Here is a 20,982-nt window from a genome sequence, read left to right on the forward strand (position 1 = left end):
CTAAAAAAAATACAAAAAATTAGCCGGGCGTGGTGGCGGGCGCCTGTAGTCCCAGCTACTCAGAGAGGCTGAGGCAGGAGAATGGCGTGAACCCGGGAGGCAGAACTTGCAGTGAGCTGAGATTGCGCCACTGCACTCCAGCCTGGGTGATAGAACGAGACTCTGTCTCCAAAAAAAAAAAAATAAATAAATAAAAAATAAAGTAGCAGGTTCCAGAGTTAATTTACTATATTCTTCTTCTTTCAGGTCCTCCCCAAATCCTTCCTGTCTCTTGTCCTTTCCATTTCAGCTAGTGGCATCACCTCGTTTCTATTATTATTATTATTACTATTATTATTATTATTTTGAGACAGAGTTTCACTCTTGTTGCCCAGGCTGGAGTGCAATGGCACAATCTCGGCTCATTGCAACCTCCGCCTCCTGGGTTCAAACGATTCTCCTGCCTCAGCCTCCCGAGTAGCTGGGATTACAAGCATGTACCACCATGCCCGGCTAATTTTTGTATTTTTAGTAGAGACAGGGTTTCACCATGTTGGCCAGGCTGGACTCGAACTCCTGACCTCACGTGATCCGCCTGTCTTGGCCTCCCAAAATGCTGGGATTACAGGCGCGAGCCACCGTGCCTGGCCTTAAACAGGTGATCTTTGAGAGAACAATTCAGTAGAGTTGCTAGTGGTATCAGTGAATCTTGGAGAACTCAGGAAAGAATTGCAGGAGAGGAATTTGGTTCCAAATCTACTTTTTTTTTTTTTTTTTGAGAGCGAGTCTCGCTCTGTCGCCCAGGCTGGAGTGCTGTGGCGCGATCTCAGCTCACTGCAAGCTCCATCTCCCAGGTTCAGGCCATTCTCCTGCCTCAGCCTCCTGAGTAGATGGGACCACAGGCGTCCACCACCACGCCCGGCTAATGTTTTGTATTTTTAGTAGAGATGGGGTGTCACCATGTTAGCGAGGATGGCAAATCCACTTCTTTGATGAAACCTCTGATTTACCTAAATCTTTCCCTATTATCCCATTTCACAAAATAAAACTACTCTCTTTAACATCTATCAGTGTTATTTCTTCTTTCTAGGTATTATATTTGCTATAAATTCTGCTTTTGCTGTATTTATAAACTGGCCAATTTTGCCATTTCTTTTTTGAAAAAATTTTATTATTATTATTTTTTATAGAGATGGGGTCTCACTGTGTTGCCCAGGCTGGTCTTGAATTCCTGGGTTCAAGTGATCCAACTCCAGGGCTCAAGCTATCCTCCTGTTTTGGCCTCCCAAAGTGCTGGGATTAGAGGCATGAGTCACCACGCCTGGCCCTGTAGCATTTCTTAAGGAGAGGGATCACCTGTCTTCTGAACTCTGGAAAAAGACCAGGGTGTCGCCTTTGTCACTTGTGCCTGGTTGTCCCTCTCAGACTGAGTGCTTCCTTGAAGAACAGATGACGAAGGCGGTGACTCAGAGGCTCCCACTTATCCTTGTAATCCGTGTTCATGGTGCTGGGTAACCACCCAAGTTGGTATTTACTACAAATATACTAAGTATCCTAATTGCTAAGGTGTTATCTAGGAGAGTTTAGGCGCTTCCACCTTTCCAATATCTGAGTCAATTCAATATCCCACATTTAAAAAAAAAACCTCCTTACAGAAACTTGGCCCGGGGGAGCGTGGTGGCTTATGCCTGTAGTCCCAGTACTTTGAGAGGTCGAGGCAGGCGGATCGCTTGAGTTCAGGAGTTCAAGACCAGCCTGGACAACATGGAAACCCCGTCTCTACTAAAAATGCCAAAATTAGCCCGGTGTGGTGGTGTGCGCCTGAAGTTCCAGCCACTCAGGAGGCTGAGGTAGGAGGATCGCTTGAGCTTCGGAGGCTGAGGCTGCAGTGAGCGGAGATTGCACCACTGCACTCCAGCCTGGGTGACAGAGTGAGACTCCGTCTCAATGAAAAAAAAAAAAAAAAAAAAAAAACTAAAGCAAAAACAAAAACAAAAAAACCCAAAACAGGCCGGGTGTGGTGGCTCACGCCTGTAATCCTAGCCCTTTGGGAGGCCAAGGCGGGCAGATCACTTAAGGACAGGAATTCAAGACCAGTCTAGTGAAACCCTGTCTTTATTAAAAAATACAAAAAATTAGCCGGAAATCAATTGAATCTGGGAGGCGGAGGTTGCAGTGAGCCGAGATTGCGCCACTGGACTTTAGCCTGGGCGACAGAGCAAACTCCGTCTTAAAAAAAAAAAAAAAAAAAAAACCCAAACCGAAAACCATTCCATGGGAGTGTCTCTGAACCTATTCTGGTTCGGGGGCTGCACAATAAAAGAAAAATAAGAAAAATTTTTTTAAAAAAAAGTCTTTTAAAAGCCACCCAGTGTTCTGGAGGTGCGCTCCTGGAAGGACATTTCCTCTTCTGTCCCCACCCCCACTGCATCTTTTTTGCTGTTCCTCCCCAGGGAACAGGCCGGTTTGATGGCCCTAATCCTTATATACAGCTTCCTCTGGAATGCAGAGACTTTGCATCCCAGCTGAGGAGCTGGTAAGTGGACTTTACCCTGTAGGACCCACACCTAGCTTTTGAAGGCTGGGGGAGGGGCGGAAACGAGCTCCCGAGAATACACCGGAATCTGTGCTGCATCGAAGATTCCTCTTCTACTCCAATAGGTACAGGGTAAATATTTGTTGTAACTAAATGAGAACAAAATCCTGAGCCCAGCAACGTAAACTAAGTCTCTTTTTTACATATCTCAACGGTTAACAGCTAGGATGCCAGCTTTAATGTTGTTGTAACTGCAGCTGGTATGAGCAGGGTTCCTGCAGTTTGCAGAGTCCCTAGTCTTTACTCTTTTCTAGGAACTGGGATCAGCATCCCTACTTCTTGAGAGGCTAAGTCTAAGGTGAATTTACAATTTGGGATTGAGTCCCTTTCAGTTTAGAACGAAGGTCATTCCTATTTTGGTAAATTTGCGTCCCTGGTTTCCATTCATTCAGTCAACAAATACTTATTAAGCATGTAGTATGTACCAGTCCCTGTTGTGGGCGTTTGGGGTGAAGCAAGGCACAGAACAAGAGATCCTTGCTCTGGTGAAGCTTATCGTAGGACGGGAGGCAAAATGATGAAAATGATTTTTAAAATTATGTTATTAACTAGAAGGTGATAAATATTACATAGAAAAGGATGTCAGGCTGGAAAATGATTGCGGAGGCCACAAGATAAAAGAGAATCCAAGATCAAGGTTCTGGTTCGGGTCAGGGAAAAGGGAGACGAGCTGAGGTGCAGGAGGCTCTGATGTCGGGGGACCACGGAGATACTTTCTGCAGAAAGTGACGAAAGAGCATTCTGGTTCCTGCAGAGGTAGGTGAAGGACAGAAAGGGCCCTGGCCAGAGATTCCCCTGGAGTAAACTGGAGGCAGGAGGCTGTTTTCTAGCAGAGCCCAGAAGATGCTCTGGCCGACGGCTCCCGGGGTCTTGGCCGGCGGCCATCCGCGACGCCCCCAAAATGGCCTCCGCGCCCCTCGCCGCCCCGCCCCAACGCTCCGCAGCCCGCGGGTCCACGTGACCCGGCCCTCCCCTCGCAACTGGAGACCCCGGGTCCCGGTCCCCGCAGCGGAGGCCCCGCCCCCTACGGGAAGCGGACCAACCGGAGCGGGGAAAGGCGGGGCGGGCACTGACGGCCCGCGGGGGTGGTGCTCCGCAGCGGAGTAACAGGTTGGTGGGAGGGGGAGAAAGGAGGGAGCGCCGAGGACGAAGGGGAGGGGCGGAGCTGCGCGTGCTGCGCTGCCCTAGCCCGAGCCCGAGCCCGAGCCCGAGCCTGAGCCTGAGCCCGAACGCAAGCCTGGGAGCGCCGAGCCCGGCTAGGGTGAGTGGACCCGGTGGGGGCCAGGGCACCCGACAGGAAAGCGAGCCCTCAGGGGTACCTTTGAGGGGCGGGCATCGACGCGGTGTGAGATGCCCCTCTCCAGGGCACAGGTGCCGAGTGGGAGACGGGAGGAGGGGAGATTGGGGCGGGGTGGGGTACTGATTAAGAGCCGACCCCTACCCTGAGGTGCCAGATGCAGGTGGCTAGGAAGGTGCCAGGCGAGGGACACCTGGGGCGAAGGCTGTTCCCAGGGCATGAAAGCGTTTCAGCGCCAGATGTCTCTAGAGGTCAGACGCCAGCCCTAGGGGCAGAATTTTCTTGGAGACAGCGGTGGCGCGGGGAAAGGAGTTAGTTCCAGCTGAGTCGGGAACTGCTGCCGCCTGAGGTGCAGACTCGCCAGGGGAGGGCATCTGCAGGTGCTGCTTGCCTGAGGTTCTTTCCCGCGTCCTGCGGTCTCAGCTGGCCGTTGTCAGCACCCTACTGGCTTTGAGATGACTCTGAGGTGTGGGATCTTTTCCCCAGCCCTTCACCTCCGGCGGAAGGCAGTTGCAAATCAGACACTGAGGGGCAGATGAGAGGGCACCCTCATCTCTTCGCCAGGTGTACAACCATTAGGCTTTCACTTTCTGTCCTTTGCTTTCGTGCCAGGGAGAATCGTTCCTTCTTCCTCTTGAGAGAGAGAGAGAGAGAGAGAGAGTACTCCCCAAGAGAGGGATATGAGGAAGCAAAGAGCCCTTCCTGGTCCTGCAAAATACTGATAAATATTAATACTTATTTCTCTGGAGGCCCCTTTCTGGGGGCGGATGTCAAACCCTTTCTCCAAGTACACATATATTTTTTCTGTGGTTCTAGATGGGGACCATTGGATGACGTTTGGGAGCCCGACCAATTTCCTTGATGTCTGGAGGAATCCCCATTACTCCCTGAACGCCCCCCAGGCATCCCTGACTCCTGAACTGCAGTGGCTGTCAGAATGGCAGCAGGCACTATTGGGGCAGGAAATAGGCAGGACTCATCAGGAGACCACGAGACTAGGGAAATTACAACTCCAAATCCCCAGGACAGATGAAAGGTGCACCTTGGGGCCCAGACAAGACTGGAGGCAAATTTCTTTGCCTTAGGCAGGTAAGGGAACTAGAGTCAACCTTAGCTTGGCCCCTTTGAAGCCCTGCCTGAGGAAGGTTGTTGTAACTGGGAAATAATTAGCAACCGCTATGTTTGTAGATGGGCTGCCTACACATGCCTATGCATCTCTTCTTTCATCCTGGATGTTTGGGAGTCTGGGGGCTGGCTCTGGGGGACTGCTAATCCAAAGATTTGCCTGACTCTAAGAGGATTCTGGCTTCCTAGAACCCTTCCTGTGTTTCCCAGGCTGGCCTGCATGCCATTCCCCTTGTGGGAGGTGAGGGGGGTGTAGGGCTCTTCTCTTTGTGTCAGGGAGGGGCGGACTGAGGACCAGGGAGGTGGCCAAAGCAAGTGTGGGATCAGGAATGCAACCTTGGGAACCTCAAAGGGAGGGGTGGAGGGAGACAAAGTCTCCCTGTCACATACTGACCTGTCACCAGGTTCCTGTTCATCTGCTCCTCCTGCCTGTTCCCTCCCTGCCCTCTGTCCTCTCCTTCAGAGCTTTGGCTTTGCCATCAAGGCTGGAGAGCCCCTGCCTGTAGTCTTGCCCCTCTGCCTCCTCCGTGGTGTGGAATTTCTCTGGTCTGCTTTACAAGCTGCCAGTGTAGTTTCCCTGGCCCTCCCCTTCCCCTTGCCTCTCAAACCAGTCCAGCCAGTTTGCAGGGGCCCAGTTCCTCATTGTTTTTTTTTTCCTACTGGCCAAGCAGCTGTAGCCTGGCTCTCAGGTTTCTGCTTTTTCAGTGGACCTAGGCAGGAGTCTACTTAGGGGATTCTTTTTGGGTCCACGGGGAACCTTCTTATCTCTAACTATGAGAAAAAGAGTGCCGAATCATCAAGGTCACTGAGCTGTCCTTTTCTGTTTCAACCATTTGCTTTCCTTGTTTCCTCTGAGGGGGTTCTCTATATCTCAAGTTCTCCCATTTTCTAAATCTGCCAATTATTTAGCACCTAGCATATTGCCTGGCCCTGTGTGAATCAGTCCTTCCTCCACACACCCGAAACCACCCCACCCCCACTTGCTGCCAGAAGTCCAGAGACCCTGTCACTCCTAGTTGGAAACCAGATGCATATGGCAGGGCCAGAGGTGATGGAATTGGGGCAGGGCAGGCTAATGAGTAACTTAGGGAGAAGTGGCTGTCTGGTACAGGTGTAGCGTGTTCTCCCACTCCTTGCAGGCAGGAAAGGCAGAAGCAGACAGATGCACCTGAATTAACTTGTGGTCTGGTCTCTTCCCGGAGTACAGTTGGTGAGGAGAGCTCTGGACATGTGATAGGGGAGAGAAAAGCAGGGTCAGGCATTGGTGAGGGGGCAGGCCCTGGACTCCATGTTGCCTGGCCCTTGATCACTGTTTACCTGCCTGTCTCTGGGGCTTACGCAAGGCCTCAGAGCTGCCCTGCTGCCTTGGTCCCGCCCCACTGTCCTCTGTAACCAAAGGCGGGTAGGTTTCGGGTTTTCCATGTTGAATCATTTAGAGCCCTGCTTTCTGACCCGTCCCAAAGATCCCTTCAGCCCTCCTGGCCCCTGATCCACATGTCCTTGGACTGAAGGTGATTGAGGTTAGGGAGTTAACCTAACCTGGGACCTAGGGGAGTGTTCATCACTGCCTCTGAACAATTTAGTGCTGTTGCTCAAGGGGCTGTGCCCTCTGCTGGGCCTAGGCTGGGAACTCCTTGACCTGGATCTGGAAGATCAGTAGATGTACTGACAGGGTAGACTGCATCATGAATAAATCATGTGGCTTCTGAGAGCTGGCAATCTAGGCACATCTGGTTCTAAGATCATGACTATATAGGGCAGCAAGTCTGGACCAGGAAGAGGTCCTGTTGCTAAGAGGTCCTGTTACTGAGGCAAAGTAGATTTGTCCTGGGCAAATCTCCCCACTGCTGTGCAAGTGGTCTTTAGTTCAGGATACAGCCTTTAACAAGTATTTGTTGACATCTACCACGTGCCCAAACACCTGAGGGCACAGTGTAGCTGATAGCCATGGTCTTTGCCCTCCAGGAGCTTATTATCTAGTAGGGGAGACAGACAGGAAATAATTACTCCAATAAATGTATAAATATAAACTGGAGTAAACCTGCTGAAGGACAACTATAGAGCGTATAACATGGATCTGACCTGGTTTGTGGGAGGCTGATTTGTGAGAACTGACCTTGTTTGTGGGAGTGGTGGTCAGGGAAGGCTTCTCCGAAGAAGTGACATCTTTCTATGAACCAGGTGAAGCCAAAAGTGCCTGTTGGACGAAGTAGCATGTGTGAAGGATGATATTTGTTGTCAGCTTTGTGATAGTCAGATGCTAAATGTTTTCATGTTTAATATCTTGTTTTTCTCTCCTTTTTATTAAATTAGAACCCAAGTTCAATAAAGTACAAAGTTTTTTTGTTTTTGTTTTTTTTTTTGAGATGGAGTCCTGCTCTGTCACCCAGGCTGGCGGATCTCGGCTCACTGCAGCCTCTGCCTCTCAGGTTTAAGCAATTCTCCTGCCTTGGCCTCCCCAGTAGCTGGGATTCCAGGCGTGCACCACCACGCCCGGCTAAGTTTTGTATTTTTAGTAGACATGAAATTTCACCATGTTGGCCAGGCTGTTGTTGAACTTCAGACTTCAGGTGATCTGCCTGCCTCAGCCTCCCAAAGTGTTGGGATTACAGGCATGAGCCACTGTGCCTGGCCTAAATAAAGTACAAAGATCTTAAGGGTATAACTTGTTAATTTTTTATCATTGTATATGCCCATATAATTATTTATTATCTCATTCTCACAGATAATAACCTTGTGGGGTATTATCATTATACCCATTTTACAGATGAGGAAACTGAGGCACAGAAAAATTGTGGGTTTTTTGTTGTCGTTGTTGTTGTTTTTGAGATAGAGTCTTACTCTGTCGCGCACGCTGGAGTGCAGTGGTGCGATTACAGCTCACTGCAGCTTCAACCTCCTGGGCTCAGGTGATCCTCCTGCCTCAGCCTCCTAAGTCGCTGGGACTACAGGTGTGTACCACCATACTCAGCTAGTTTTTTTGTATTTTTTGTAGAGATGGGGTTTTGCCATGTTGCTCAGGCTGGTCTCAAACTCCCGAGTTCAAGTGATCCACCCACCTTGGCCTCCCAAAATGCTGGGATTACAGGCGTAAGCCACCACACCAGAAAAGTTGTGATTTGCCTCAGGTTGCACACATCAGGTGAAGAGCAGAGACAGGATTCCAAAGCAGCTCCTGACTCTAGCCCAGTGCATTTTCTACTGGATGAGTGGTTTGGAGAACTACTTTACCTGTCTGCCTTCACAAGCCTTTTAAGATGGGGTGATAAAAGTTTGTATGTTCTGTCTCCTTGGGGAGGGTGTATTGCTTTCATCATTTTCTCATGGAGTCCCAGGGCCAAAAAGATGAAGAACGATTCCTAATAAAGGGCTCTTCTCTCCCTTTTCCTTTCTCTTGAGAATTGCTGGGAATTCTAAGAATGCTCTTCTTCAGATAGGAGACCTTCCCCACCAAGCCCTTTGTCACCTGTAGCTCTGCCTCTCCCATCCCTTACCCTCCCTTCTCATCTCACCCTGGCTTGCTAGCACTTTACAGTCCCTGAAATGGGCCTTGCCAAGTTTCCTTGGCCCAGAACTCCATGGGGAGGTTGAGTTGGGTATGTTTGTGTTTCTGTCTGGCACGTTAGAGGCTCATCCTCCAGTTTGGTGCTAGGCTCTGGTGGAGACTAGCAGAAGGGGTGGGGAAGCTGAATTCTTTTATTTGCTTAGAAGATAGTCTCTCCCCCAAGTTCCTGGAGCCAGAGCATACCTGGAATACATTCCATTTGCTGACTCTGAGCTTTAGCAATGTGGACCTGGGAAGCTGGCCTATGGATGGTGTTGGCTCTGGCTCTTAGCTGAGACACGTTTACCTGACCTGGGGCCCCTCAAAGTGGCACTTTTTTTTTTTTTTTTTTTGAGATAGAGTTTCATTCACTCTTGTTGCCGAGGCTGGAGTGCAACGGTGTCATCTTGGGTCACTGTAACCTTCGTTTCCCGGGTTCAAGCGATTCTTCTGCCTCAGCCTCCCGAGCAGCTGGGATTACAGGCCCCCGCCACCACGCCCGGCTGATTTTGTATTTTTAGTAGAGAGAGGGTTTCACCATGTTGGTCAGGCTGGTCTCAAACTCCTGACCTCAGGTGATCCACACACCTTGGTCTCCGAAAGTGCTGGGATTACAGGCGTGAGCCACCATGCCCGGCCGAGTGGCACAGTTTTTAAACCACATTTAAATATTTTTGGGGGCCGGGCGCAGTGGCTCAAGCCTGTAATCCCAGCACTTTGGGAGGCCGAGGCGGGCGGATCACGAGGTCAGATCGAGACCATCCTAGCTAACACGGTGAAACCCCGTCTCTACTAAAAATACAAAAAATTAGCTGGGCATGTTGGTGGGTGCCTGTAGTCCCAGCTACTTGGGAGGCTAAGGCAGGAGAATGGCCTGAACCTGGGAGGCGGAGCTTGCAGTGAGCCGAGATCGCGCCACTGCACTCCAGCCTGGGGGACAGAGCAAGACTCCGTCTCAAAAAAAAAAAAAAAAAAAAAATTAAATAATAAATTTTTTTGGGCCGGGCGGCGGTATGGCTCATGCCTGTAATCCCAGCACTTTGGGAGGCTGAGGTGGGCGGATCACCTGAGGTCAGGAGTTCGAGACCAACCTGGCCAATATGGTGAAACCCCATTTCTACTAAAAATACAAAAATTAGCCAGGCATGGTGGCAGGTGCCCGTAATCCCAGCTACTCAGGAGGCTGAGGCAGGAGAATTGCTTGAACCCGGGAGGCAGAGGTTGCAGTGAGCCAAGATCACGCCATTGCACTTCAGCCTGGGCAACAAGAGCAAAACTCTTGTCTCAAATAAAACCAAAACAACATTTTCTTGAATAGATAATACATCTACATGGTTCCAAATTCAAAAGGGACAAAGAGATATACAGTAGAATGTCCACTCCTTTCTGCTCTTCCAGAGAATAGAAACTCTCCCATCCCTGTTCCTAGTCCTCAGTTCCTCCACCTCAAAGGCATCACTGCTATCAGTGTTTTTAAGTTTCTTTCCAGAAGTGAGATGATATACTTTGAGGTCTTCTATATTTTAAATGAGCTCTGGGAGAGAAGGCCCCCTTTTCTCCAGTGAGATGGAGGTATCTGTTCAGCAGGGTGTGGGTTCTGCCTTTCCTTGGGGGGAGGCAGGGAAGAAGGCACACAGTGTTTTTTTGTTTTTTTTTTTTGGAGATAGAGTTTTGCTTTTGCCACCCAAGCTGGAGTGCAATGGTGCAATCTCGGCTCACCGCAACCTCCACCTCCCGGGTTCAAGCAATTCTTCTGCTTCAGCCTCCTGAGTAGCTGGGATTACAGGCATGTGCCACCACGCCTAGCTAAGTTTTTGTAGTATTAGTAGAGACAAGTTTTCACCGTGTTGGTCAGGCTGGTCTTGAACTCCTGACCTCAGGTGATCCACCTGCCTCAGCCTCCCAAAGTGCTGGGATTATAGGCATGAGCCACTGCACCTGGCCACATGGTGGTATTATATGTATGTATGAAGATCAAGTAAAATCTTTTTTTTTTTTTTTTTTGAGACAGAGTCTCACTCTGTCGCCCAGGCTGGAGAACAGTGGCATAATCACTGCTCACTGCAGGCTCTCCCAAGCTCAGGTAATCCTCCCACCTCAGCCTTCCAAGTAGCTGGGATTACAGGTGTGCACCACCAGACCCAGCTTATTTTTGTATTTTTTGTAGAGATGGGGTTTCACCATGTTGCCCGGACTGGTCTTGAACTCCTGAGCTCAAGCAGTCTGCCCGCCTTGGCCTTCCAAAGTGGTGGGATTACAGGCGTGAGCCACTGCTCCTGGCCATCAAGCAAAATCTTTAAACTTTTAACAAAGCCTAGCTCCCCAGGGATTGTATCAGAGGAAGTGGATTCTTTTAGGTTAGTGAGTCTCAAAGTGTGGTAGCTGGACCAGCAGCATCAGTATCACCTGGGGAACCTGGTTAGAAATGCAAATTCTCAAGTCCTAACCCAGACCTACTGAATCAGAAGCTCTGGAGGTTAGGTCTAGCAACTTGTATGTTAAAAGGCTCTCCAGGGGCCTTCTGTTAGTCTGAGAATCAGTGGTTTATCTAGTAGGAACTGACAAGCCGGGCGCGGTGGCTCACGCCTGTAATCCCAGCACTTTGGGAGGCCGAGGCGGGTGGATCACGAGGTCAGGAGATCGAGACCATCCTGGCTAACACGGTGAAACCCCGTCTCTACTAAAAATACAGAAAAATTAGCCGGGCGTAGTGGTGGGCGCCTGTAGTCCCAGCTACTCGGAGAGGCTGAGGCAAGAGAATGGCCTGAACCTGGGAGGCGGAGCTTGCAGTGAGCCGAGACTGCGCCACTGCACTCCAGCCTGGGCGACAGAGCGAGACTCCGCCTCAAAAAAAAAAAAAAAAAGGAACTGACAGGGAAGTCAGCCCCCAGGTAGAAGTTTCATAGTTTCTAGTTAAGTCTCTCAGCCTAAACTCATTTCTTCATCTTCTAGGACTCCTCCTATTTATGGAGCAGGCACCCAACATGGCTGAGCCCCGGGGCCCCGTAGACCATGGAGTCCAGATTCGCTTCATCACAGAGCCAGTGAGTGGTGCAGAGATGGGCACTCTACGTCGCGGTGGACGACGCCCAGCTAAGGATGCAAGAGCCAGTACCTACGGGGTTGCTGTGCGTGTGCAGGGAATCGCTGGGCAGCCCTTTGTGGTGCTCAACAGTGGGGAGAAAGGTGGTGACTCCTTTGGGGTCCAAATCAAGGGGGCCAAAGACCAAGGGACCTCAGGAGCTCTGAGCTCAGATTTGGAACTCCCTGAGAACCCCTACTCTCAGGTCAAGGGATTTCCTGCCCCCTCGCAGAGCAGCACATCTGATGAGGAGCCTGGGGTCTACTGGAATGGAAAGCTACTCCGTTCCCAGTCCCAGGCCTCACTGGCAGACCCTGGCCCAATGGATCCTAGTAACAGAAGCACCAGCATGCTGGAGCTAGCCCCGAAAGTGGCTTCTCCGGGTAGCACCATTGACACTGCTCCCCTGTCTTCAGTGGACTCACTCATCAACAAGTTTGACAGTCAACTTGGAGGCCAGGCCCGGGGCCGGACTGGCCGCCGAACACGGATGCTACCCCCTGAACAGCGCAAACGGAGCAAGAGCCTGGACAGCCGCCTCCCACGGGACACCCTTGAGGAACGGGAGCGCCAGTCCACCAACCAATGGACCTCTAGCACAAAATATGACAACCATGTGGGCAGTTCGAAGCAGCCAGCCCAGAGCCAGAGCCCTAGCCCTCTCAGTGGCTTTAGCCGTTCCCGTCAGACTCAGGACTGGGTCCTTCAGAGTTTTGAGGAGCCGCGGGGGAGTGCACAGGACCCCACCATGCTGCAGGTCAGACCCAGCCCCTCCCTGACTTCCAAATGTCAGCCCCTTCTCCCTTCTCATCAGCTTTTACCCACCAGCCATGAGCCTCCTTGCTAATTCAAATAGCCTAGGCAGAAACTCTCTGCCTTTTGTTCTCCACTGTATCTGTCCACAAAATAGGTGATATTCACACGCACAGGATATTTCCATGGGTAAAATTCTAAAGAAAATGGAGCAAGCTATAAAATCACTATTCACAAGTTTGGACCTAGTTGTCATTGCCACAACCATTAACTATGCCTCAGTCACCAGCATTTGCTAGGTCTGCAGAATATGTAACGCGGGCTTGGAGGATAAGAGCAGTTTCCTTGGTGCTCTTGCCAAAATTCCACACCTTTCTCTCCTACTCAGGAATGTAAGTAAGTGAGGGAGTGACTTGACTTTGAGAGAAACTTAAGTCCATTTTAAGAGTAAATTATTTATAAACTCTAGCATGTTAACTACCATTAGTGACAAATCACTTGTGGCACAGTTTGCAGCTGGTTGAGATGTTTGTTGAGGAAAATCTGGTTTACAGCAATAGTGCAGAGGTGCATCCTGTGTTGGCCTCTCCCTGGCCTGTTGCTCAGGCCTCCGCAGCGTGTTTTCCTTGCCGCACTTCAGGGTTGTTCATCATGCTTGAAGGGACTTGACCTGAGACTGCCACTTCTCCTCCATCTGAACCCCACGCATGCTTCTGGCCTAATCTTCCTATTTCTTTCTTTCTTTTTCTTTCTTTTTTTTTTTTTAACAGTTCAAATCAACTCCAGACCTCCTTCGAGACCAGCAGGAGGCAGCCCCACCAGGCAGTGTGGACCATATGAAGGCCACCATCTATGGCATCCTGAGGGAGGGGTGAGTGGGGGCCCCCCCAACAACAGAGACATACCTCTCCTTCTTTTTCTTCTAGCTTTGTTCCCCATCTTCCCTGATTTTACCCTTTCCTGATCTCTGCTACCTCTTTCCTCCCCTAACCCTTGCTTCTATCCTTTTATCCTCTAGAAGCTCAGAAAGTGAAACCTCTGTGAGGAGGAAGGTTAGTTTGGTGCTGGAGAAGATGCAGCCTCTAGTGGTGAGTGGCCTTCTCTGGATGGGAGCAAGGGTCAAGGTTAGAGCTTTGAGGACCTCAGGGGATCCAGACTTGGACTCACTCCCTTCCCCCACACCCCCATATCTCTGGCAGATGGTTTCTTCTGGTTCTACTAAGGCCGTGGCAGGGCAGGGCGAGCTTACCCGAAAAGTGGAGGAGCTACAGCGAAAGCTGGATGAAGAGGTGAAGGTAAGGAAAGGTTAGAGGTGCCGGAGGCATGAAGGAAAACAGGGAAAAAGCCTTGGCCTGGAGATGGGCTGAGCTGACCCTTCCAAGCAATGGAACAAGCATGTTTGTGTCTTATGAGACAAGAGACAAGAGTGTGTACTAATTCCAGAAAGGACTTCTGGGGTTTTCTGGCGGTTAGGGAGGTAGAGCACATTAGGAATCTACCTACCTTCCATTCCACTCCCTTTGGGAGTTCCCATCCTGGCTTTGCCCCTTACTAGCTGTATAAAACTTAAGAAAATTACTTAACATTCTCTGTGCCTCAATTTTTTTTAATCATCATCATCATAATGACAATAGTAGTAGCTATCATTTATTGAGTATAATTTTGGTAGTATGTACTGTCCTGGATACTGTAATCATTATAGTTACCCTGTGAATACCTATTCTGGACCCTTTTCTGATGAGAAAACTGAAGATCAGAGAGGCTAAGTAAATTGCCTATGGTAGTAAGATGCAGAGAGGAATGAAAAAATCTGGGTCAGTCTTATTCTGAAGCCAGTGTACCCTTTTTAAAAATATGTCTTCTGCCTTTCACCATATTGGTTTGTGTGTAGTTGGTGCTCAATAAATGTTGGATTGTAACTTCCCTTGTCTTTTGGAAATCACTGTAGTGTAATGATTAAGTGGTTGGCTGTGGAGCCAAACTAACTGGGTTCAAATCCTGGTTCCGTTACTTGTTGGCTGTGTAACTGACCTTGGGCAAATTCTTTAAATGTTCTAAGACATTTAAAGAACTTAAATTGTAAAGTGGGGATTATGATAGTACTATATTAATTAACTATTGCTGTGTAACAAATTACCCAAAACTCAATAGCTTAAAACAAACATTTCCCGGCCGGGCGCAGTGGCTCACACCTGTAATCCTTTGGGACGCTAAGGCAGGCAGATCACCTGAGGTTGGGAGTTTGAGACCAGCCTCACCAACATGGAGAAACCCTGTCTCTACTAAAAATACAAAATTAGCTGGCATGGTGGCACATGCCTGTAATCCCAGTTACTTGAGAGGCTGAGGCAGGAGAATTGCTTGAACCCGGGAGGTGGAGGTTGTGGTGAGCCGAGATCCCGCCATTGCACTCCAGCCTGGGCAACAAGAGTGAAACTCTTTCTCAAAAAAAAAAAAAAAAAAAGCATTTCCCAGAGTCTGAGGATGAAGAACCTGGAATTAGCTTAACAGGGTAATTGTGGCTCTGAGTCTGTTATAAGGTTCCAGTCCAGCTTCTGGCTGTGGCCAAAAGAAGTAAATTGGAGGATCTGCTTCTAAAACGGCCTACTCAGGGCCAGGCATAGTGGCTCACGCCTATAATCCCAGCACTTTGGGAGGGCAAGGTGGGAGGACCACTTGAGCCCAGGAGTTTGAGACCAGCCTGGGCAACATAGAACCCACCTCTACAAAAAATAAAAAATATTAGCCAGATGTGACGGCATGTGCCTGTAGTTCCAGCTACTTGGGAGACTGAAGTGGGAGGATTTCTTGAGCCCAGGAGGTTAAGACTGCAGTGAGCTGTGATTGCACTGCTGCACTCCAGCCTGGGTGCCGGAGGAAGACCCTGTCTCAAAAAAATATAAATAAGTGAATGAAACAAACAAAACCAGCTTAATGAATAAGACAGATAAAACCAGCTTAATTGGCTGGGTGCAGTGGCTCACACCCATAATCCCAGCCCTTTGGGAGGCAGAGGTGGGTGGATCACCTGAAGTCAGGAGTTTGAGACCAGCCTGGCCAACATGGTGAAACCCTGTCTCTACTGAAAATACAAAAATTAGTTGGGCGTGGTGGTAGGCATCTGTAATCCCTGCTACTTGGGAGGCTGAGGCAGGGAGACTTGCTTGAACCCGGGAGGCAGAGGTTGCAGTGAGCTGAGATTGTGCCACTGCACTCCAGCTTGGGCAACAGAGTGAGACTCCATCTCAAAAAAACAAAAAAAAAAAACAAAAAAAAACAAAACCAGGCCAGGCGCTGTGGCCCATGCCTGTAATCCCAGCGCTTTGGGAGGCCGAGGTGGACAGATTACCTGAGGTCGGGAGTTTGAGACCAGCCTGACCAACATGGAGAAACCCTGTCTCTACTAATAATACAAAAATTAGCCAGGTAAGGTGGTACATGCCTGTAATCCCAGCTACTTAGGAGGCTGAGGCATGAGAATCGCTTGAACCCGGGAGGTAGAGGTTGCAGTGAACCGAGACCTCGCCATTGCACTCCAGCCTGGGCAACAAAAGTGAAACTCCATCTCAAAACAAAACACCAAAATAAATAAATAAATAAATAAATAAATAAATAAATAAATAAATAAATATAAAAACCTGGCTTAATCAAATGGCTGTTGGTTGTAGACCTCAGTTCCTGGCTGTTTGGCCTTCCTCACAGAGCTGCTTTTGAGTATCCTCAGAATATAACAGCTATTTTTTCCCAGAGTGAGGGATCCAAGAAAAAAGCTGCAATGCCTTTTTATGACCTAACATCAGAATTTACTCATCATGTCCTCCTTTTTCTGTTTGTTAGAAGGAAGCCCCTAAGTTAAGCCTGTGCTCAAGGCGAACAGAATTAGGCTTTATCTTTTGAAAGAAATGTCAGATAATTTGTGGACATATTTTACATCATCACAAGTACCAAGGCTAGTTATGAGGATTAGATGTGGATAATACACACATAAGGTCCTAAGTACAGTGTCTATCATACAGCAAGTGTCCAATGAGTGTTAGACATTCGCATTATTCTGAGTCTTTCTGAGAGGCTTTCCCTACCCTCCACCTGCTGTACTCTCATTCCCTTTTTCAGAAGCGGCAGAAGCTAGAGCCATCCCGAGTTGGGCTGGAGCGGCAGCTGGAGGAGAAAACAGTAGAGTGCAGCCGACTGCAGGAGCTGCTGGAGAGGAGGAAGGGGGAGGCCCAGCAGAGCAACAAGGAGTGAGTGCAGCTGGTGGCGCACCTCGGGCTGCTTGGGGGACTAGGCCAGGTTTAGAGGCCACTCCCTCTTTGCCCCTAGGGTTGAAGGAGACAGAAGGAAATCTCCAGAAGCTGAAAGGGGCAGTGTTGGTTTAAGGACAGGATAGGGCCTTTCTCTCTACCTTCTTTATCAATAATGGTGGTAGTGCATGATTTGGAGTTAAGCTACCTGGGTTTGCCTCTGTCTCAGATTCTTAAACTATAAAATAGACTTAATAATAGTATCTACCTCACAGGATCATTGTAAGGATTCAGTCTTCCATTCAGCAGATGTTTCATCAAGAATGCTGTGACAGGCATTAATCTAGGTTCCCAAGACACATCAATGAACTCTATAGATGAAGGGCTCACTCTCCAGAAGCTCAGTTTCTACTGAGAGGGAACAGACAGTAAACAAACATATTATGCAAGTAAATTTATAACACACGAGAAGGCAGTAAATACAACAGGGTAAGGCAGATCAGGAGGGCCAGGTTGTAGGGGGGCAGGTTGCAAAAATCAGGGGAGGCCTCATCAAGATTTAAAGGAAGTTCAAATGCATTAATAAATACGAATTAAAATATATGATGTGTTTAGAAAACTGCCTGACACATAGTGTGCAATAATGTTATCTGTTATTAGGCTCCAGAACATGAAGCGCCTCTTGGACCAGGGTGAAGGTTTACGACATGGGCTGGAGACCCAGGTGATGGAGCTGCAGAACAAGCTGAAACAGGTCCAGGGTCCTGAGCCTGCTAAGGAGGTGTTACTGAAGGTAGGGTCTGGGGTCATATGCCCCAGCCTCTGCTTTTTCTCAGTTGGAGCATCCTCAAGTCTGCTCATCCATGGTTTCCCCAAAGTATCAGGAGTGGGTGGCTGATTACAGGTACTCAGTATGCTTTCAGGTAGATTCAGTGGTGTGTTGGGACTAGAGTTAGGATAAAGGAAACCTATCATTCTGGGCTCTAGTACTGGTACTAGAGCACCTGGTACTGTGCCTAACACAATAAATATTTTTTGACTCAGTGAATTGATAAATAGATGGATTCTAATATGGTCACCCCTGTACTTCTTCCTTTACTTTCTCCAGGACCTGTTAGAGACCCGGGAACTTCTGGAAGAGGTCTTGGAGGGGAAACAGCGGGTAGAGGAGCAGCTGAGGCTGCGGGAGCGGGAGTTGACAGCCCTGAAGGGGGCCCTGAAAGAGGAGGTAGCCTCCCGTGACCAGGAGGTGGAGCATGTCCGGCAGCAATACCAGCGAGACACAGAGCAGCTCCGCAGGAGCATGCAAGACGCAACCCAGGCATGTGACAAGAGCAGGGTCTGAGAGAGGAGGGCACTGCTGGGGAACAAGGCTGCCTTGGGATCTTGGACTTTTGGACTTTCCATGGTTGCAACTGGGAACTCCCCCTCTCCCCCTAAAGGACACATGTGAGATCTGCTGAAAAACTTGGCCAGAAAAACTATAAGGGCAGAGGGAGGGAGTACAGGCCAGAAGTACCATGAGGTTGTGTGACAAAAGTCCCAAGGGGGACTGGATGCGGTAGCTCATACCTGTAATCCCAGCACTTTGGGAGGCCGAGGCGGGTGGACTGCTTGAGCTCAGGAAGTTAGAGACCAGCCTGGGCAACATGGAAAAACCCTATCTGCCAAAAATACAAAAACTTAGCTAGGTGTAGTGATGTGTACTTGTAGTCCTAGCTACTTGGGAGGCTAAGGCAGGAGAATCGCTTGAACCAAGGAAGCGGAGGTTGCAGTGAGCCGAGATCATGCCATTGCACTTCAGCCTGGGCAACACAGTGAGACTCTGTCCCCCTAAAAATAAAAAGTCCCAAGGGGAAATAACTGGGGAGGTTTCCTATAGATGATAGACGGGTGGACTGTGACTTGAGGAGAGAACCTCTGCTAGCATTGTACCAGGTACCACAAGAGTGTCAGGGGGTGCAGCTGGCATGATGCCCTCTGGGTCTAAGCCTTTCCTTGTACACACTCACACTTTGATTTGAAGTGACCTCTTCCCTCTGAGCCTTCTGGTGTCCAACTCTCCCCTTCTGTAGGACCATGCAGTGCTGGAGGCTGAGAGGCAGAAGATGTCAGCCCTTGTGCGAGGGCTGCAGAGGGAGCTGGAGGAGACTTCAGAGGAGACAGGGCATTGGCAGAGTATGTTCCAGAAGAACAAGGAGGATCTTAGAGCCACCAAGCAGGAGTAAGGACATTGGCCCTCTCAGAAATACCCATGATTCATATGCCACTTCCTTTCTCTTTTTTAATTTTTAATTTTAATTTTAATTAACATTTTTTTTGGACAGAGTTTCGCTCTTGTTTCCCAGGCTGGAGTGTCATGGCACGATCTTGGCTCATTGCAACCTCTGCCTCCTGGGTTCAAGCGATTCTCCTGCCTCAGCCTCCCAAGTAGCTGGGATTACAGGTGCATGCCACTATGCCCAGCTAATTTTTGTATCTTTAGTAGAGATGGGGTTTCACCATGTTGGCCAGGCCAGTCTCAAACTCCTGACCTCAGGTGATCTGTCCACCTTGCCTCCCAAAGTGCTGGGATTACAGGTGTGAGCTGCTGCGCCTGGCCCCCTTTCTCTTTCTTTTTTTTTTTGAGATGGAGTCACACTCTGTTGCCCAGGCTGGAGTGCAGTGGTGTAGTCTTGGCTCACTGCAGCCTCCGCCTCCTGGGTTCAAGCGATTCTCCTGCCTCAGCCTCCCAAGTAGCTGGGATTATAGGCACCTGCCACTAGGCCTGGGTTTTTTGTATTTTTAGTAGAGACGGGGTTTCACCATATTGGCCAGGCTGGTCTTGAACTCCTGACTTTGTGGTCCGCCCACCTCGGCCTCCCAAAACGCTGGGATTACAGGCGTGAGCCACTGCACCCAGTCCCTTTCTTCTTTTTTTTGAGACAGGGTCTTGCTCTGTTGCCCAGGCTGGAGTGCAGTGGCACAGTCTGGGCTCACTGCAACCTCCACCTCCTGGGCTCAAGCCATCCTCCCACCTCAGCCTCCCGAATAGGTGGGACTATAGGCATGCACCACCACACCTGGCTAATTTTTGTATTTTTTGTAGAGACGGGGTTTCATTATGTTGCCCAGGCTGGTCTTGAACTCCTGGGCTCAAGTGATCCATCTGCCTTGGCCTCCCAAAGTGCTGGGATTACAAGCATGAGCCACCATGCCTGGCCCACTTCCTTTCTATCTATGGTATGCTCTTACTCTCCCATTTCTCAAACTGCTCTTTTCCATGTTCACCTTCCTTCCTCTTGAGAGTGGCTGCCCAGTGTGGTGGCCTCCAGAGAGGTGGCTTTTATTGTCATGCTAACCTCCCCCAGGCACGTGGCCTTACTCTGTTCCTTTCCCCTGTATTTCACCTTGCCCGGCTCAGACTCCTGCAGCTGCGAATGGAGAAGGAGGAGATGGAAGAGGAGCTTGGAGAGAAGATAGAGGTCTTGCAGAGGGAATTAGAGCAGGCCCGAGCTAGTGCTGGAGATACTCGCCAGGTTGAGGTGCTCAAGAAGGTATTTGGGAATTGGGGGGCAGAATGGCAGGTAGGGGTGATGAACACCTGCCTTACCTCTTCATGAGGGCCTCCTTGCTAGTGGGGCTGTCTCCTGTGTGCTTGGTTTCCAGGCCTTATGCTGCCTGCTCAGCTTGATCTCTTTCCAATACAGCAGCACCAGTCTCCTCATTGAGCATAGAGGTTTCGAATGGAAAGTGCTCTCAGAACCCAGGTTGGGGTATAGCCAGAGGCTGCTGGCTGCCTCCCAAGAGACGTCATGGATAGCAGCATTTAGGTGGATTTGTGAAACTCCAGGGTGATTTTTGCAGGCTCAGAAATCTAATTTGGTCAGCATGGCAAAAGCTGCTTTGTCTTTCAGAGGGGTCTCTAACTACATTTATGAAAAAATGTTTACCATTAGAATTTCAGTTTATTAATTTACATTGAGAAATATCATCACATGGACTGGAATACTTGTGTTGGCATGGCCTGGTTACTAATGTAACAAAACTAATTAGAAAAAGAAAAATAGCAGAGTATATGATATTACATTGAAGATTCACTGTATATTATATAACCCTTTAGCCTAATTACGGTACTTTCTGAATTTCAGAAGTAGCTAATAGCTAATAATTAGAACCAGAACTCCTAATTTTCTTTTTAAAAGAAATCAGAGCTGTGCCAGTATTTATTGTGTCATATATTTTGGTTTTATACACACACACACACACACACATACACACACGCACACACGAAAGACGAGTGGCAGCTGCAGGGATTGTGCTGACCTGTTCTGTCAAAGTCTCTCCAGGTTGCTCTTGCATGCAGTTGGAGGTCCCATGGCCACA

The 20,982-nt window shown here is 49.2% G+C and overlaps 2 protein-coding genes and 1 non-coding gene across 3 annotated transcripts in view; 2 read left to right on the forward strand and 1 right to left on the reverse strand.

The window, feature by feature from the left end:
• LOC116469401 (protein S100-A15A) overlaps positions 1-20,982 on the forward strand; it is a 52,702-nt gene that overhangs the window by 17,781 nt on the left and 13,939 nt on the right. The gene's annotated exons all lie outside the window — the stretch shown is intronic.
• Positions 3,708-20,982, forward strand: part of LOC116467924 (cingulin-like) — a 23,845-nt gene continuing 6,570 nt past the window's right edge. Inside the window, exons 1-10 of the mRNA XM_058439724.1 lie at positions 3,708-3,836; positions 11,494-12,380; positions 13,147-13,247; positions 13,395-13,464; positions 13,576-13,671; positions 16,490-16,617; positions 17,278-17,410; positions 17,726-17,938; positions 18,693-18,841; positions 20,021-20,183. Coding sequence (XP_058295707.1) covers positions 11,508-12,380; positions 13,147-13,247; positions 13,395-13,464; positions 13,576-13,671; positions 16,490-16,617; positions 17,278-17,410; positions 17,726-17,938; positions 18,693-18,841; positions 20,021-20,183 — 1,926 coding nt within the window. The 5' untranslated portion in view covers positions 3,708-3,836; positions 11,494-11,507. The remainder of the gene's footprint in view (positions 3,837-11,493; positions 12,381-13,146; positions 13,248-13,394; positions 13,465-13,575; positions 13,672-16,489; positions 16,618-17,277; positions 17,411-17,725; positions 17,939-18,692; positions 18,842-20,020; positions 20,184-20,982) is intronic.
• LOC116470062 (small nucleolar RNA SNORA44) lies at positions 20,880-20,982 on the reverse strand. Its single transcript, XR_004248492.1, has one exon. It is a non-coding gene; the product is annotated as a small nucleolar RNA SNORA44 (small nucleolar RNA).

The sequence above is a fragment of the Hylobates moloch genome, unplaced genomic scaffold (assembly GCF_009828535.3).
Source record: "Hylobates moloch isolate HMO894 unplaced genomic scaffold, HMol_V3 SCAFFOLD_5, whole genome shotgun sequence".
Lineage (NCBI taxonomy): Eukaryota > Metazoa > Chordata > Mammalia > Primates > Hylobatidae > Hylobates > Hylobates moloch.